The sequence below is a fragment of the Psammomys obesus genome, unplaced genomic scaffold, assembly GCF_907164565.1.
Source record: "Psammomys obesus unplaced genomic scaffold, mPsaObe1.curated_primary_1811, whole genome shotgun sequence".
NCBI lineage: Eukaryota > Metazoa > Chordata > Mammalia > Rodentia > Muridae > Psammomys > Psammomys obesus.
Window position 1 is genome coordinate 4261159 of NW_026596109.1, and position 17104 is coordinate 4278262.

A 17104-nucleotide genomic window follows, 5' to 3' on the forward strand; every position below is an offset into this window, starting at 1 on the left:
CACCCCATTCTCCCACACACATTTTCAGTTTCTTATGAATTTAACCACTTGCAGCTGGCCATGGTGGCACAAGCCTGGAACCCCAACACTTGGGAGGCAGAGACAGGAGGACTGCTGCGACCTAGTCCATCCAGCAAGTCTCAGGTCAGCCAGGGCTGCATAGTGACACCCTGTGTCACACACAGGCACATAAGTGAGTTTCCTGTAGGACCTCTCTGGTCAGGTCATCTTCTGACCTCCACATGCACAAAATGGCCTATGCACGTGCACACATACACACAAAATACATACATGCATACATACAAATACCTCCGGTGTATGAAGGCCAGTAGATGTGTAGTGTTTACAAGACTGTAATAGTTTAGAAAAGTATAAATTGCAAAATAACACTGGCCTGGAAATAAACCAGGCATTAGAAACGCAGTTCCAAGTTTCAGCATCAGGGCCCTGGTGTTTTTAAAAAGCACACCATGAAACCACTTGTCGGTGTCCAGCAACCTGTTGTCTGGGCCTCTCCATCTGCCCAGAGAGGCACCTATGGAAAAGGGGAAGGGGACTGTCTAGATTTGCCTTATTGATAATATTGGTGTTTTCCAATTGCTTACAACTTAAAACAACACATTTGTTCTCTTTAATTTTTTTTTTTTTTTGTCACACGGGCAAGCTTAGGAAACCTGAGCTTTAGCTCATGTCACTCGCATGGGAAGGAGTGCAGAGCAGCTGGGGTTGGGTGGGGGGAGCACATCCCTGCTGTAATCAAAGCTGTTTCTGCTCTGCCAAAAACCCTTGCTAAGGCTTCAGGGGATGTCATTGAATCTCGATTGCACACGCTAATGTCAACCAGAAATGTGAGTTTGACACACTCTTTCGCTGTAAGGAATTTGTAAGTGGTGTTTCTGCGCAGAGGAGGAAAATCACACCTCGGCCTCCGCTCCTGGGAGCTCTGAGTTCAGGTGTTTCAGTTCTTCGTGGCAGAGCTAGGGAAATTTTGGCAGACACTGCCTAGGACTGTCCGTCAGGTCTGAAATCTCTGCTCGGGTTTCCTTGCTGAGGCACAGGTGAGGGGTGACCACCAGGGCAGGGAGAAAGGTCATTGGTGCCTTCTCTCTTGTAAGGCTTCCCTGTTAGCAGACAGGACCCCGTCCCAGCTGCTCTGGACTGTTGTGATTAAAAGTACAGACAGTGTGAAAATAAGATTTCTAAGTGGGAAACTGCATCCTTGGTCCTGAAGCTTTCCCTCTGGTAATTCCCTCAGTTAGAGGAACTGGAGGGCAGGCCATTTGTTTACAGACACTTGATGACAGGATGAGTGGCATTGGTTTTCTTTACCTAGCTCTCGACAGCTGCTCGGCAGCCAAATGAAAGATTAACATGCGCACCACCCAAAGAATACACTTGATCCCTCGAATCAGGCCTCCCCCCGTCAAGCCCTAAGTTAGTTGTCTGGTTAGGTGTGTGCTATGCAAGAGGTTACATTTTCCTTAGGACCACAGCTGAAGTTTTCCTAGGTCTGACAAAACCTTGCACATCCAAGAAAAATGACACGAACGTCTAAACTGCTGTGTTCAGCAAACCGTTTCCCAAAGCTGAGGTGTATTTATTTATTATTTCTAGGTACTTATAATAAAACTTACTAATAAGCCATACCAGATGCTTAACCTCACCTGTTTTGTGTGACAGGTGGGTGTCATATTTTTACCCGATTAATGTTTCTACAATTTGCCTGGTATACCTACACCTTTCTTCCTCTTCTGCATTGAATTCGAAGGTAAACTTAGAGTTTGAAATGTTATGTCAAAGGGTGTTCTGCCTGCCTGCCTGCCTGTGTGTCTGCCTGTGCACCAGGTATGTGCCTGGTGCCCACAGAGGCCAGGAGAATTTCTGGAAGTGGAGTTACTCAGGGTTCGGAGCCACCATGTAGGCGGCTGGGAATTGAACCTGGGTCCTCTGGAAGAGCTCTGAGCCATCTCTGTAACCCCAGAGAAGCCTTCTAAAGTGTGGTGTCCTCTTCTTCATTTTCCATTTCTAGACTGCTCTTAAGTAGGAAAACTAGCATGGCTGTCATTTTTTTTTTTTTTAACTGTTAATGGTTACTTGGTGATGTTCTCTCTTGAAAGAGACCGAGTGTGGGTGGGTTTTCCCAGAACCTTTCCGAATCCACACTCAGAAGTTATTGTACTTGAGTTCCTTCTGCTCGAGTTTGCAGAGCTTAGTTAGTTTGCATGCGTGTGTATGTGTATGTGTATATGTCTGTGTGTTGTATGCACACGAATACACATGTGGAGGCCCAAAGCTCCCAGCAGGTACCTTTGTTGATCCCCCTTTGCTCCATTTATCGAGACGCTGAACTAACTCAGTGTTTGCTAGGCTGGCTAGTCAGTTTGCCCCAGGGAGTCCATCTGCGCTAGGATTACCTGTCCATCTTTTATTTGAGTTCAGGGGATCCAAACTCTGGTCTCCAGAGTTCCCTGACAAGCACTTTATCCATGGGGTCACCCCTTGGCCCCTGGCTTAAGTGCAGCATCTCCTACCCACCAAAAGCTAGATGAGAATGATGACAGTTGCAGCAGTAAGATCTCATTGAGTTAAACACGTTAGTACTGCTAGCCCGTGCTTCCTCGCGCGCATTTGTTACCCAGAACGGGTTGCCTGTCCCGCTCTAGCGTGGGGGTGAAAATACCCACCTGTGTGATAATCTTAAGTCCTTCATGTCTGTTAAGAAATATGTGATTTGTGCCAGCGGGGGCATCAACCCTTGGTCAGAGTTCCATGGTGAGACCCTGTCTCAAAAGAAGTGTGCAGAAATTTTCAGTGCCACATGCTACTTCAGAACAACAACTATCTATTTTGGTGTGTGTTCTAATGCCTACCTCATGCAAAGCGATGCAGGCAAAATACAAGCGTATAAAATAAGTTCATACATTGTATTCTGTGAAGAATCAAGATTCAACCTACACTGTTTTTGTTGCACTAATCGTTTTTTTTTTATAAAACATTTAATTTATAAATTAAAAACCTACCCTTTACTTGTCACAGTACGGCCAATCTATGTTTGTTTATTCTCCGTGATTGTTACAGGCATTTACAGGTGTATTTCTTGCCTAAACCGCAGCACGTGGGATGATTTAGCGTATATTAATTTAGGTAATATTTATACTTTGAGAGAGGCGTAAGTCAGGACATGATTGCGATTGGCACATGAAGGCACAGTCTGTGTGAACTTGGCAGGAAAAGCTTCCCAGAAGAGCATCGGAGGTGGGTTTCAGTGCAGCCTAGGTAGCCTGGGCAGCTTTTGTGACCAGGTCACCCCATGCTAGACCTGGTGAAAGTGTGAGCAGAATGCAAGTAGAGTAGGTTCACGTGGGTAGTCGGTGCTCAGTGGGAGTGGAATATGGGGTGTGTCCTGAGATAGCAGCGTGGAGGGGAGATGGCAGCATGACAGCGTGACACTGTGTGTGTGTGTGTGTGTGTGTGTGCGCGCGCGTGTGTTGGGGGGGTGGCAGTAAAGCCTTGTCATCTGCAACCGCTCACCGAATTGATGTACTTACTGCATTTTCATGGCTTTGTGTCTTTCAGGAGGTTCATGAGTTATTACAGGACTATGAGCTAAAGTATTGCTATGTGGACAGGAATAAACGCACAGGTGAGAGTTGTGCCTCAAGCATGTGGTCTCGTGTTGATTTTGCATGTGTTATGGAACAGAGAAGCGCGCTGTGTTCTCATGCTTGAACTGCCTTCTCCTGGTGTTGGGGATTGAGCTCAGGGCCTTCACGGGGGGTCCAGCAAGCATTCCCACACTGAGCTCACGAGGCCAGCTGTGAACTCCTCGGTGTGAAATCCTGTCAGGGTGACTCACTCGTTACTCGCTGAGGGCAACGTTAGTGTCCCGGACTTTAGCTGGTGAACGTATGCAGTGTAGCTGGAGGCTCTTGATGTTTAACCGTGAACGTTTCGTGTTCTGTGTTAACAGGTATTCTTCGGGGGTGTGGCCTGCTTCCATCTGGTAAGGTCACTGGGTTCTGCGAACACACTGTGTGTATAGCTTGGCCTTTAGCTTGACAAATTAGGAAACTTGCTAAGTTTTTTTCTGAACATTAGTACTAGTTGTGAGCTCAGAACTGCATTCGTTTATGGCATACCATATGGAAATGTTTATGAACTTCTTTGAGGGATAACATACAGCGTGGAGGATGACAAAACCACTGTGTACACACGTACTCCAGTACAAATAGCACTTGAGGGCAGGGGCTATAGCTTGGTGTGGAGCACTTGAGTAAGAAGGACTTGGCTGCCCTAGGGCGGGTGTGTGTGTAGAGTGAGAGCAGGGATTCCGTGGCTTGGAGCTTCCTGGTGTCTGAATTTGGGTGTCCCCATGAGTATTGTCCCAGGAAGGGCCCTAGAGATTGCTTCCTCTCAAGCCTGAGCAGAGGAAGCTGTGGCAAAAGAGAGTGAAAGGTCAGCTTGGACAGGGTCCTCGACTTCAGGGTCCCTGTCCCTCCAGCCTCAGCTCATGGCTTTCTGGGCTCAACAGAACATATCCAGTGTTTAGCAAAATGTGTGTGTGTTTTAGGAAAGAGAGTTAAGCAGTGTTATCTGTCAGGCTGGTTGGACCAGGGAGCCAGAGAACCTGCAGTGGGCATGCCTGTGAGTCAACTGAGGTAGCCCATTGCATGGCTGGGGTTCCTCGACTGTATGAAAAGGAGGAAGTGAGCCGAATGCCAGTTTTTGTTATTTTCTGCTTCCTGACTGTGGATGTTGTGGACAAGCTGCCTCAAGTTCCCGCCACCAGAACTGGCTCCCCTCCCCAAACTGTGAGCCCAAATAAAACTCCCTTTCCTTAGGTTACAGGCTGCCCAGTTTTATGTCAGCATGACACATGCTGTAGTCATCTCAGAGGAGAGAACCTTGAGAAAGAAAATGCCTTCAGAAGACTGGACTGCAGGCAAGCCTGTAGGGCATTTTCTTAGTCAGTGATTGATGGGGGCGGGCCCAGGCTGTTTCCGGTGGTACAGCCTATGCAGGTGGACCTGGGTTTGAAAAGGAGGCAGGCTGAGCAAGCCAGTAATAAGCAGCAGCCCTCGCTGGCCTCCGCCTCAGCTCCTGTCTTCAGGTTCCTGCCCTGAGTTCCTGCCCTGACTTCCTTCAGTGATGGACTACAGTATGGAAGTGTGAGCTAAATAAACCCTTTTCCTCCCATTTTCTTTTTGTCATGGTGTTTCATCACAGCAATAGAAGCCCTAAGACAGAAATTGGCACCAGGATAGTGGGGAGGATTGTGGAAGGACTTGGGAATTTTGGGTGAGAGAAGCCATTGAGTGTTCAAAACTTGGTGAGCGGTTTTGCGGGTCCTTGGAAGACGAGAATGTTAAAAGCAGTGCGGATGATGGTGGCCTGGCTTGTGAAGTTACAGAGGCAAGTTTGAGAATCACTTAAAGACTGTTAGGGCCGTTGCGCATTTGTTATTTTTAATTAAGATTCTGTGGTCCTAGAAGCCAGGGCTGGAGAATCAGTGATGATTGGCAGGAGACCAGAACCATGGAAGTAAATCTTTGCTTTACTAGGACAGTTGATGCTTGCTGGTCAGCTGGGGCTGAGAAATTAGTGATAAAGAGACCAGCATCACTGAGGTGAAATCTTCTGAGCGGTGTTTCCTGAGAGTGCACAGAAGCTGTGTCCCAGAAGTGGCCATGGTTGCCATCCCTAGTTCTGGCAACCAGACTTGGCAGGGTAAAGGTCACCCAGGTGGTACTGGTTTTGAAGGCGTGAAGGAATTCCGGAGAGCCCCTGAGGCTTGGCACCGTGAGAGGCCAGGAGAGCCCACTGGCGAAGGTGCAGCCCCAGTGGCAGCCGAAGGCCCAGAATTGAAGGGGTCGTGCAGAGAAGTTGAGGCTTGGCACCATGAAGAAAGGCTATTGGTGAAAGTGCAGCCTGGTTGCAGTAGGAGACCCAGCATTTTGGAGGTGCCAGTACCATGGGCCAACCACCAAGGACAGCAGTAGGGGAGGAGTGGAGCTGGAGCCCAGAAGACAAGCTATGTGTGCTGCAGAGGGCGGAGCCAGGGAAGTGACAGGGAAGTGACGCAAGCACCTTGGAGGCGCCCAGAAGATCGTGAGTGAATCCCAGATGTTGAACACTGAGTTATTTACACTGTTGATGTTTGGTTTTGCTTTGTTCATGCTGTGACTGTGCCCTGGTTCTTCCCTCTGGAAGTAAGAAAGTATTTATTTTTGCAGGAGCCCCTAGTTGAAAGACTTTAAACTTTTAAAAAAGAGATTTTAGAGTGTTATGGAGACTTTGAGTTTTAAAAGAGGCTGGCTATTTTTTTAAGAGACAACTTCTAAAGTGTTTGAATTTGTAAGGCAGTGGGAGTTTTTAAGTTGGTAAAATGTTTTATACTGTGATGCCTTTTTGTTTGTTAGTCTTTGATTTTTTCGAGACAAGGTTTCTCTGTGTAGCCCTGGCTGTCCTGGAACTTAGAGCAGGCTGTCCTTGAACTCTGCCTTCTGGGTGCTTTGATTAAAGGCGTGTGCCATCACTGCCAGGCTGCCAGGCTGTACTGTGATGTCTTTCTTAATGTGCGATCTTGGCGATGAACAAGAAAGATGTGACTTAACAGTGATATGTTTATGTGTCAGGTTGAGAAGGGGTCAACTGTGCTGGCTAGTTTTATGTCAAGTTGACACAAGCTAAAGTCATCTGAGAGGAGGGAATCTCAGTTGAGAAAATGCTTCCGTAAGATCAGGCTGCAGACAAGCCTGTAGAGCGCTTTCTTAATTAGTGATGGAGAGGGAAGGGCCCAACCTACTGTGGGTGGGGCTACCCCTGGGGTGGTGGCCCTGGGTTCTATAAGAAAGCAGGCTGAGCAAGCCAATAAGCAGCACTACTCCATGGCCTCTGTCAGCGCCTACCTCCAGGTTTCTGCCCTGTTTGAGTCCCTGGCCTGACTTATGACAGTAGTCTTGGCGTTTCTTCATACCAGCAGTAAGTAGCCCTAACTAAGACAGGTGAATTGTCAGGTCATTTTGTCACAACAACAACAAAAAAGTAGCTAGTAAAAACCAATCGCTTTTTTTTTTCCTTTTAAAATAAAAAGGTATTGGAAACCAAGAGTTAATTCTCGAAACAAGGATGACAGGGCTGTTTTTGTTCTTCTGTTGGATGAGTTAGTTGTTGCATTGTCCTTGGCATTTGGAGAGCTTGCACAGCGAAAACCGTGTTGTTTTAAATGTTAGCATCACCCTGAGGTAAGATACTCATAGTCTGAGAGTTACATGGGCACCGAGACCAACTGAGGGAGGTCAGAATTCTCGGCGCTGTGAGACTCTCCCTTTCTCACCCCTTGTGCCTTTGCTCTGAACCACATAGGACTATACCCTGTTTGAATCTGGGCGACTCCACTGCTTGCGAGGCTTGCCCCACTGTGCCCCCTAAGGAGATGAGGCAGTTTGAGAGAGCAGCTCTCTTGTGATTTGTGGATTGCTGTGTGGTATTCTAATTGGAGGCTCTCAGGATTTCTTTAAAAAGTTCTTTTTTTAAATTTTTAATTATACTTTATTTACTTTGTATCCCCCCTCTAGTTCCCTCCCTCCTCCCCTCCCAATCACTCTCTTTCTCCCCCTTCTCCACACACTCCCCTCCCCAAGTCTACTGGTAGGGGAGGGTTTCTTTTTCTTCCTTCTGATTCTAGTCTGTTAGGTCTCATCAGGAGTGGCTGCATTGTCTTCCTCTGTGGCCTGGTAAGGCTGCCCCCCTCCCTCAGGGGGAGGTGATCAAAGAGCAGGCCAATCAGTTCATGTCAGAGGCAGTCCCTGTTCCCATTACTATGGAACCCACCTGGATACCGAACTTCCATGGGCTACATCTGTGCAGGTTATCTCCATGCATGGTCCTTGGTTGGAGTATGAGTCTCAGCAAAGACCCCTGTGCTCAAATTTTTTGGTTCTGTTGCTCTCCTTGTGGAGTTCCTGTCTCCTCCAGGTCTTATTATTTTTTTCCCACTTCTTTCATAAGATTCCCTGCATTCTGCCCAAAGTTTGGCCATAAGTCTCAACATCTGCTTTTATTTGTCAGTGAAAACAGATAAATTCGTATCCCTAAAATGTAATTTTAACAAATATGAACCTGTATATTTCATTGATTTGTAACCCATGTGTCAGATGTTTGAGGCAGCGTTTCCCTGTCTCAACAGTGAAGCCCAGGCTGGCGCTGAAAGTATGCTTCTCCTCTCTCTGCCACATGTGTGAGATCCTAGGCCTGTGTCAACAGCCAGGCTATGTTATGCTTTTATATATACATTTTATTGTTTGATGCTGAAATGGCTTAGGTAGCTTTTTTAAATTGTTTGATTGAGACTGAAGGTTAAAAATCTTTATCCAGGATCAGAATTGTGTTACCTTTTCATTTGATGTTATTTATCAAAGTTGTATGTGGCACTATATACACTCATGGCTCCTTTGAAGCTAATCAGTCAGGATTTATTATCACTCTCTCTTTAAATTCCACAGATTTATTTGTGTGTGTATGTGAGAGAGAGAGAGAGAGAGAGAGAGAGAGAGAGAGAGAGAACGCACACTTGGCCAGAGGGCAGCTGTGGCAGTTAGCTCTGCTCTCCTACCGTCCAGGTCCTGGCAGGAACTCACTCATGAGGGTTGGCATTGCAAAGCCAACAAATCACAGTCTTGATTGATCTTAAATGATATGAAAAAGATGTGGAGAAACTGGTTTACTGCAGGCATCCTGGCATCTTTTACTGTACTTTCAGTTTTTCTGGCCCTTCCTATGAAAGTCTTTTAGGTCTTTCTGGGGGAAAGGATCTTGCAACCTTATTTTAACTTCATGGAGGGTTTTTAGAAAGGCTACGTAAAGCTCTTACATCTGACCTTAAGGAGGTCAGATTTGTATTAGAAAATGCTACCCCAAACAAAATTCCTCAGAATATAGTGGCTCTTATGGTGGAATTCCTAATATAATTACTAAACATTTTATTTGAGGAACTGACCATAAAATTAGTTTAGTGGAGACTGAGCATTAAAAAAAAATAACTAACTTTTTTTTTAAAAAACACAGTAAATAAGAATTGAAAAATCAGAGGATGAAAAAGAAAAATCAGAGGGTGGAGGGATGGCACAGTGGTTAAGAATGCGCTCTGAGCAATCACTCCCAGCACCCACATAACAAGCCAGGCATGGTCTCATGCTGCTGAAAGACCGGCTCTGAGCAGGAGTAGAGAGGGAGACAGTAGCCTGACAGGCTGCAGCCTTGCTGAAGAAACAAGAGCTCTGAAGGGACAAATCCACCTCAAAGGGACTAGGTGGCGAGGGGTAGAGGACACTGACGCCTTCCTCTGGCTACCATGTGCACTCACATGCCTGCCTGCCTACGACTCTGCACGCATACATGTGCAAAACACAGACACACACACACACAACTAGAAAAGCAGTTTCTAAACAAGAACAAAGTCAAGCGTGTATTGCAGGTCAGGTTTGGAGGCAGAGGCAGCTGCGTCTCTGAGTTTCAAGTCTGCTGGTCTGTGCAGTGAGGTTCCGGCCAATAGGAGCTAGATGGTGAGACTCTGTCTCTAAAAGTATGTGTGGGGGAGGGGTCAGGAGGGGACACTGCATACAGTGGGGTACATTTTCCGATAATCCTGCTTCAGAAAAAGATACGTCCTTTTGTATATAGTGAGTCTTGGGCATAAAATGTATTCCTTGCTGTGGGTCACAGGGGGGAAGATGAAACACCGACCTGAGAGCTCTAATTCCCCCCGCTACCTTGCAGCTTTTGTTACCTTACTGAACGGGGAGCAAGCGCAGAGTGCGATCCGGAGGTTCCACCAGTTTTCCTTTCGAGGCAGAGAGTTGAGCGTGCAGCTGCAGCCCACGGATGCCCTGCTGTGCATCACCAACCTGCCCGTCTCCTTCACCTTAGAAGAGTTTGAAGAGCTCGTCCGGGCGTACGGGAATGTCGAGAGGTGCTTTCTGGTTTACAGTGAAGTTACTGGCCACTCCAAAGGCTACGGGTTTGTGGAATACATGAAGAAGGACTTCGCGGCCAAGGCCAGACTGGAGCTGTTGGGCCGGCAGCTGGGCGCGTCGGCGCTGTTTGCACAGTGGATGGATGTTAATCTCTTGGCCTCGGAGCTCATCCATTCCAAGTGCCTTTGTATAGACAAACTCCCCAGTGACTACAGGGATTCAGAAGAGCTCTTGCAACTTTTTTCCAGTGTCCATAAACCTGTGTTCTGCCAGGTATGTCTTTCTAAGAACCGGTTTGAGAGACTTAAAAATGGCTGCGTCCTTAGCTAATCGACGTCTGTAGCTACATCCTGTTAAGCTGCCGTATCCGTGAGACTCTCACAGTGGTGATTTTGATTCTGCTGCAGTTCATAACGAGGACTCTGAGGAAATTTTAAGTCAATTCCCTTCTGTTCGTGGGCCAAACTCCTACCTTCTCATTCTGTCCAGCCATTCATCCATTAGCACATTTCTCTCTCCCAGTCATGTTCGCCACTGTCTCTGGGCCAGCGCCAGGTGTACCAGAAGCGTAGAGAGTAGAGCGCTGTGTCTCAGTGCTTCACAGTGTTGTAGATGGGCATGACGAGAGAACAGATAGTTGCAGATCCTCTCTCAAGAGTGACTTCCTGGAGGATAGAAAACCTGGGTGATGGCTAAGGCGAATGCCTGCTTCTGTGTGCACGGGGTCATGGAGCGTGGGAGTGGCCACACTGGCGAGCACTTCCAAGCTTCCTAATAACTGTACGGAGACACGTGTGTGACACCTCACCCTGTAGCTTTCTGATGACAACAGGCCAGTTCTCTCTTCGTTCCCTTCATTTCCTCCTTTTGCCTCCTCCTTTCACTTCCATGTTTCCTGTCTTTTAAAAAAAAGATTTATCTATTATGCATATGAGTACTCTATCTTTGTGTATATCTGCACACCAGAAGAGGGCCCCGATCTCACTATAGATGGTTGTGAGTTAAAGTGGTTGCTGGGAATCGAATTCCTCAGGACCTCTGGAAAGCAGCCAGTGCTCTTAACCTCTGAGCTATCTCTCCAGCCTCCATGTTTCCTTTCTTAACCCCCCCTCTCACCCAACAGGTGCCAAATTCTTATCTTGTGGTGAACTTTTGGAGTTGGCACATGTTTATGCACAATGGACAGGTGTGTGTTCAAATGGACAGATAAAGGTCTATGTGGTTGTGGTGCCCAGCACGGTGCTGTGTGTGCATACACGGGGGGGGGGGGGCAGCTGTCAGGCAGCGGATTACCCTCAGAATTTGAGTAATACAGTGTGTTGTTAATTGTGATGGAGGATCTCCTGAACTTAGGTCTTCCTAGCTAACTGGAATTGTATGCCTTGTTACCAACTTTTCTACTGGTGACTCCACTGTCCGCTGGTGAGCGCCAGTCTGGTCCCACCGTCTACAGGATTGTTCTTTTCAGATGCTACACGTGAGTGAGCTAGGCATCGGTAGGCGTCTTTCAGAATGTAGTCTGAATGGCCCCCTCCTGCTTTTTCCTTCCATCTTTGCTCCTTTCATCCCAGTAAGGCATTAAAGAAACCATCCAAGACTTGTATAAAATTAGAATATTTTGTGCCAAAACTTTGACCCACCCTTTGCTCAGTTATTCGAAGCAGATTGGTCTATGATGTGCCCATATTACTGACTCCTGAGAGTTATACAGTGCTATCATCCTGTGTCATTTCTTAATTCTCTGAGGCCTTTGGAGCAAGTGTGGGGAGCAGAGCCACTCATCATACCATAGATATGAGTTGCGAACCCACAAACCGGCAGGAATCTTGCTTCACCTTGCCTAACTGTATAGTGGTGGATGCTGTTTGCTGCTGTTCCCCTGAGTGGCTCTTAGTTTATGTTGAAGTGCTTCAAAATAACGGAAACTTAAAAGAGATACAAAATCCACATCCCAGGGCTTCTTAAAGACGCAAGCTTGATTTTCTCGCATCTATCACCTTGTGGTGTAAGCATATTTGTTAAGATCACTCAGATGTGCTTGAATCTTGGAACCATGTGGTGATGTATTCCTTCTTCCCTCTGCTCTTCGGTCGAGTCTGTAGAGCCGGACTTTACTGTCGTCCTGTACACTCCTGCAGGTGGATGACAGAAATAAACCCAGGACCCTGTGCAGCAGCTCAATAGCCCGAAGTAGAAACCGAAGGCTGTGTGCTGCAGGTGACGGAGCAGGAAACCTAGGCCTGAAAGATGCTTGAGCGGATTCCTGGGATTTGCTTAGTATGTTGAAATACAAGATGGCTGGGACTCCTTCTGTCTGTCTGCTTGTGATAACAGCATTTTTCAATGGTGTGTAGTCAGATTATCGGTGTTTCATTATCCATGAATCTGGTGACTTGTTATGAAGACAGTTTTAATGTAATTACTTAACTGTCTTATTAATAATTGTGTATGTATATATATTTCTTAGTAAGTAGGAGACTAATGACTGTTAAATTAGAAAATAAAAAAATTTGGGTTGAAAGTCCTTGACTTCAGGAACAACCGTGTCTAGGGAAGTTGAAGTGTAAAATAATTGTCCCTAGTGCAGACTTGAGGGCTGAGCTGTTGGAGTTTGGAAATGATGACTGTAAACAAATATTCATGAACCAATTTCAGAATCTCTTTTTAATGTGCTGTGTGGTATCAGCTTGCACAGGATGAAGGCGGTCAAGACAGTTGCTTTGCAGTGGTCGAATATAGCACCGCGGAGCATGCCGAAGAGGTTCAGCAGGTGGCAGATGGCATCACCATCAAGGGGAGCCAAGTCCAGCTGTCCTTCTGCGCCCCAGGAGCGTCAGGGCGAAGCACTCTAGCGGCCCTCATAGCGGCTCAGCGCGTGGTGAGTGGCTTGGTGCTTGGACAATCCGGAGACTGTTTTAACTTTCCAAGTCTGTCGAGTTAGTGGTCATTCCCGGTGCTATTGCTGTTTCCATTACACTGAAGACATCCATGTTTTTCAAATAATAAGTGTATTTTTTAAAAAAAAGCTGACCAAGTGGGGTCTGTAAAACCAAGCCAGAGGTTGAGAGAGGGAGAATTTAAGAAAACATAGTCATCTTGAGTAATTTGTATGTGAGGGTGCAAGTACTGTGTCTGTCTGTGCATGTGTACAAGGACTCTGTGTGTTTTTATGTGGGAGCCCAGAGCTAAGTCAGGCTTCTCTTGATTGCCTTCCTCTATGTATTGAGGCAAGGCTCTCACTGAGTTCCAGCTTGTCCAGCCAGCTTGTCCTGGGGCCCCCGTCTGCTTCCCAAGTGCTGGGATTACAGGAGGCCATCACATCTGCCCAGCTATTCCACGGGTTCTAGGGACCCAAACTTCAGTCTTCACACTGCAAGTGCTCTATCTCTCCAGCCGCTCTCCGGAGTAATTTTTGAAAGACTTCCGTTCTTTCAGCAAATACTTTAGTTGCTGACGGCTGTTAGTTTCCGGTGCCATGCTGCCTTTTTCCAGAAGTGGTCGTAACACAGGTGCCCACAGGGCAGTGTCCACTGTGTGAGCTGAGGAAGACATCTACCTCTTCTGCTCATGTGGCACCCCTCTCATTCCTGTGACTCTCTCTAGCCTGAGGGTCCCTGAGATCTGGATGTTGCCTTCACAGTTTTCACCTCAGCACTCAGCAGAGCCTGTGTTTGATGGTTGAATGAAGGAAGGGCTGGCTGTTCTTTGGAAGAAGTCGGGACAAACTTCTTCATGATGAAGATGGCATTTGAGTCTGACATTAAGGAATGGGTGAGGTGCTGAACCGACATGTGTTGATGGGGGTGGAGGATAGGATTGCCAAATAAATCCAGATTTTGTGTGAGACACGCTCATATTAAAGATTATTCATTGTTTATCTGAACTCCAAGTTTCACTGAACATCCTGTGTTCTTCATTAAATCTGGGGACTGTAAGGAGGCAAGCTGAGTAGTCACTGTAGGCTGAGCGGTGATCTGAGCCAGATTCAATGTTGGCAGAGAGCTAAATGGTCAGGTTGAACCATCTATGTAGAGAGGTATGGCTAGGTGGTGGACTGATGTGGAATAGTCTAAGGACATCAATTGAATTTAGCACTGGGGAACTCATAAGTTATATAAACTAGTGACAGGAGACAGTAAGGCCATGGAAAAGTCAGCCCAAAGTAGTTTAGAGATGAGCAGAAAAGCAGAGAAGGTGGACAGGGCGTGGGAGGCACCTGTTACTGCTCCCCGCCTCCATTCCTCTCTGAGTTCACTTCTGACCCTGTATCCTTTCTTTCTGTTTCCAGAGATAGCATCCTTGGCATCTTTCAAAAGGCACTACCCTTGGTTCACTGTCAGTTTCATTTCCTCTGTTTACGTTGTACCTTTGTTCAACTGGAATTGCCGAGTTTCAGGTTTGCTGAGTTTCCAATTCTGAACCAGTCTATTCATTGACTGCTAATGTCAAGGCACTGTGTCTTCTTAGATATGAAACAGGTGGGGGCTTGGTGCCTCTGCAAATGAGTGGCATATGGCTTTCCTGACTGCTGCAAGTTTTCAGCTCATCCGTCATGGTTGATTGCCTGCTTTCTCCTGCAGCTATCTAAAACTCGTCCTTGTGCATGCCTTTGTCATTCTTTCTGCGAGATGATCGTGGTTCCTGTGGAGATCAGGATTACCTTCAGTCATCCATCTTTCTTCCCTTCACTGCTTGCTTCCTTCTCATCTTAGCATGCACAAGCACTTACTCAGTCCCCAAGATGTACACGGACAGAGGTGTACATCTTCTGGACACCTTCCCTGTTCATAGGAGGAGCCAGGCCTCCTCCTGTACAGGACTTTTAATTCAGAACATGGCTATTCTGGCAAGAGATCACATCCAAAGGTCTTCTAGGTCTGTGTGATCTGCCTGCTAAGAGATCACATCTAAATATTTTGTAGGCCTATGTGATCTGGCTGGAATATAAACACTACTTTAATCCAGGAGACAGAGGCAAGAAGATGTGAATTCAGAGCCAGCCTGGTGTAGAGCAAATTTCAGGTAAAGGAAAGCTTAGATTTAGAGGTGGTGGTACACGCCTCTAACCCCAAACAATGAAGGTAAAGTTAGTTTGTAGAAGGCAGCACCCAAAGTTTGAAAGTGATGTTTAATTGAGTGGCAGAAGTGGAGACAAACCAGAGAAAGATTTGACAGACTAGGATATGCTCAATTCTCACGAAAAGAAAGAGGAAAGGGAGGCTACTTAAGGGGCAATGGAAAAAGGGAGGAGGCAGTTTTGCTGAGATAGTAATAGAGAAACAGGTTACAGAGAAAGAACAAGCTAGACTCAGGTGAAGACTGAATGAGCCAGAGAATGAGAAGGAGCAGGAGATTAGAGCAGATTGCTGGAGTTAGTTTGAGGTCAAACAGCAATTCAGCGCCAAGAGAGAAAGGCCAGATTGAATAAGTCAGCTGGGAGAGGAGTTTGAGCCAGAACATCTGAATTGAACCAGCCAGCCCAGAGCTCAGAAAGAACAAGAAAAGGTGAGCTTATTCAGCAGTAAGTCTCAGAGGCTGCAAATATTCTAGGTCTAGGTTAGACTGTACGGAGGCTAGAAGCTGGGTTAGCAGCCAGAGGCAACAATTGAAACAGGTGAATCAAAGTTCCTTTTGCATCCTCCTAACCATGTTGGGCTCCTGACAGTGTCTCAGGTGGGACTCTTGATGCTCTGCTTTCTTTGTTTTACGTGTTTCACTAGCCCCATCCCATCTGTCATGAATATCTTGTCTTTTTCTTAAGCAAAGCTCTTAGATAGCTGCCTTCACAACTAGTGTTTCTTTAACAGGGCCAATTGTCACCAATTTCTAATCTCCATCTGCTCTCAGACTAATACAGGATAGTGTCCACCTCCTTCAAGAAAGTTACTCTCAAGAAGGGATTTCAATGCATGTAGATATGTTCATATGTGTCCATATGTGTGCATGCATGTGGAAGCCAAAGGTCGGTCGGTATCAGGAGCCTTCCTCAATCCTCAGCCATTCTTTACCTCATTTTTTAGTATATGTGCTGCCGAAGCGAGCACTTTTACCTCATTTTTTGAGGTAGGATCTTTCACTGAACCCGGACCTCACCTGTTGAACTAGGCTGCCTGGCCAGCAAGCACCTGTGGGTGGGCCTGGCTTCCTCTTCCCCAGCCTTCTGTATGGTGTACAACATTGTGCCCAGCCTTTTCTGGTCCTCATGCTTACATGGCCAGCGTTTTACTGCTCAAGCCATCTTACCAGCCTCAACAGGGATCTCATAATATTCAGAGCTGTTAAATATTCTCCAGTGTTTGACTGTGAGATCTCTGTAACATTTATAGCTTCCTCCAGCCGCGAAGCCTGCCACACCATTCTTCTTTTATTCTCTGTGTTCTTGGCCAGCTCAATTGTGCCCCTGAAGGTTGGCATTAGTGGGTTCTGAATTGAGTTTTCCCACTTTCTTCCTCTCATAGACTCCAATAGCTTCTCTTACTGCTTACTAATGATAAATTACACGTGGATGTTGCTGGATGAGTAGATCTGTATTTCTAGGGATTGAAAAGAATTGAGACGTCGTGTTAGTTCAATAGCTCAGTTTTAGCATTTCTAAAGAAATTGCTTTCCTCTTACACTCACTTTTTAGTGTTCTGTAATAACTAGATATGCTATAAAACACAGGCTCAGGGGCTGGAGAGATGGCTGCTCTTCCAAAGGTTCCGAGTTCAATTCCCAGCAGCCACATGGTGGCTCACAGCCATCTATAGTGAGATCTGGTGCCCTCTTCTGGCGTGCATCTGTATATGAAGACATAAAACACCCAAATAAATAAATGTTTAAAAACACACACACACAAAACACAGACTCAGTTATTCATCAACAGCCCAAATACAGCTGTCCCTTTTCACCTGTGTGGTTAGAGTAATGCTCTCCAAGGTCCCCATGCCATTTTTTTTTCCTAATCAATGGGGCACAAAGTAATGGTCTCTTTCCCCTTCGGCTGGATTTTATCACCCCCACCTTTCTGTTCTTTAATGGTGTATACTGAATCTCTGTATGACATATAGAGACCTTCTTAAGCAGGTAGCAAGAATAGTGAGGTAGATAGATAGATAGATAGATAGATAGATAGATAGATAGATAGATAG

At 46.3% G+C, this 17104-nt stretch overlaps 1 protein-coding gene across 1 annotated transcript in view; it reads left to right on the top strand.

The window, feature by feature from the left end:
* Raver2 (ribonucleoprotein, PTB binding 2) overlaps positions 1–17104 on the top strand; it is a 73759-nt gene that overhangs the window by 19893 nt on the left and 36762 nt on the right. The window contains exons 2-4 of the mRNA XM_055628693.1: positions 3577–3643; positions 9778–10247; positions 12661–12852. Coding sequence (XP_055484668.1) covers positions 3577–3643; positions 9778–10247; positions 12661–12852 — 729 coding nt within the window. The remainder of the gene's footprint in view (positions 1–3576; positions 3644–9777; positions 10248–12660; positions 12853–17104) is intronic.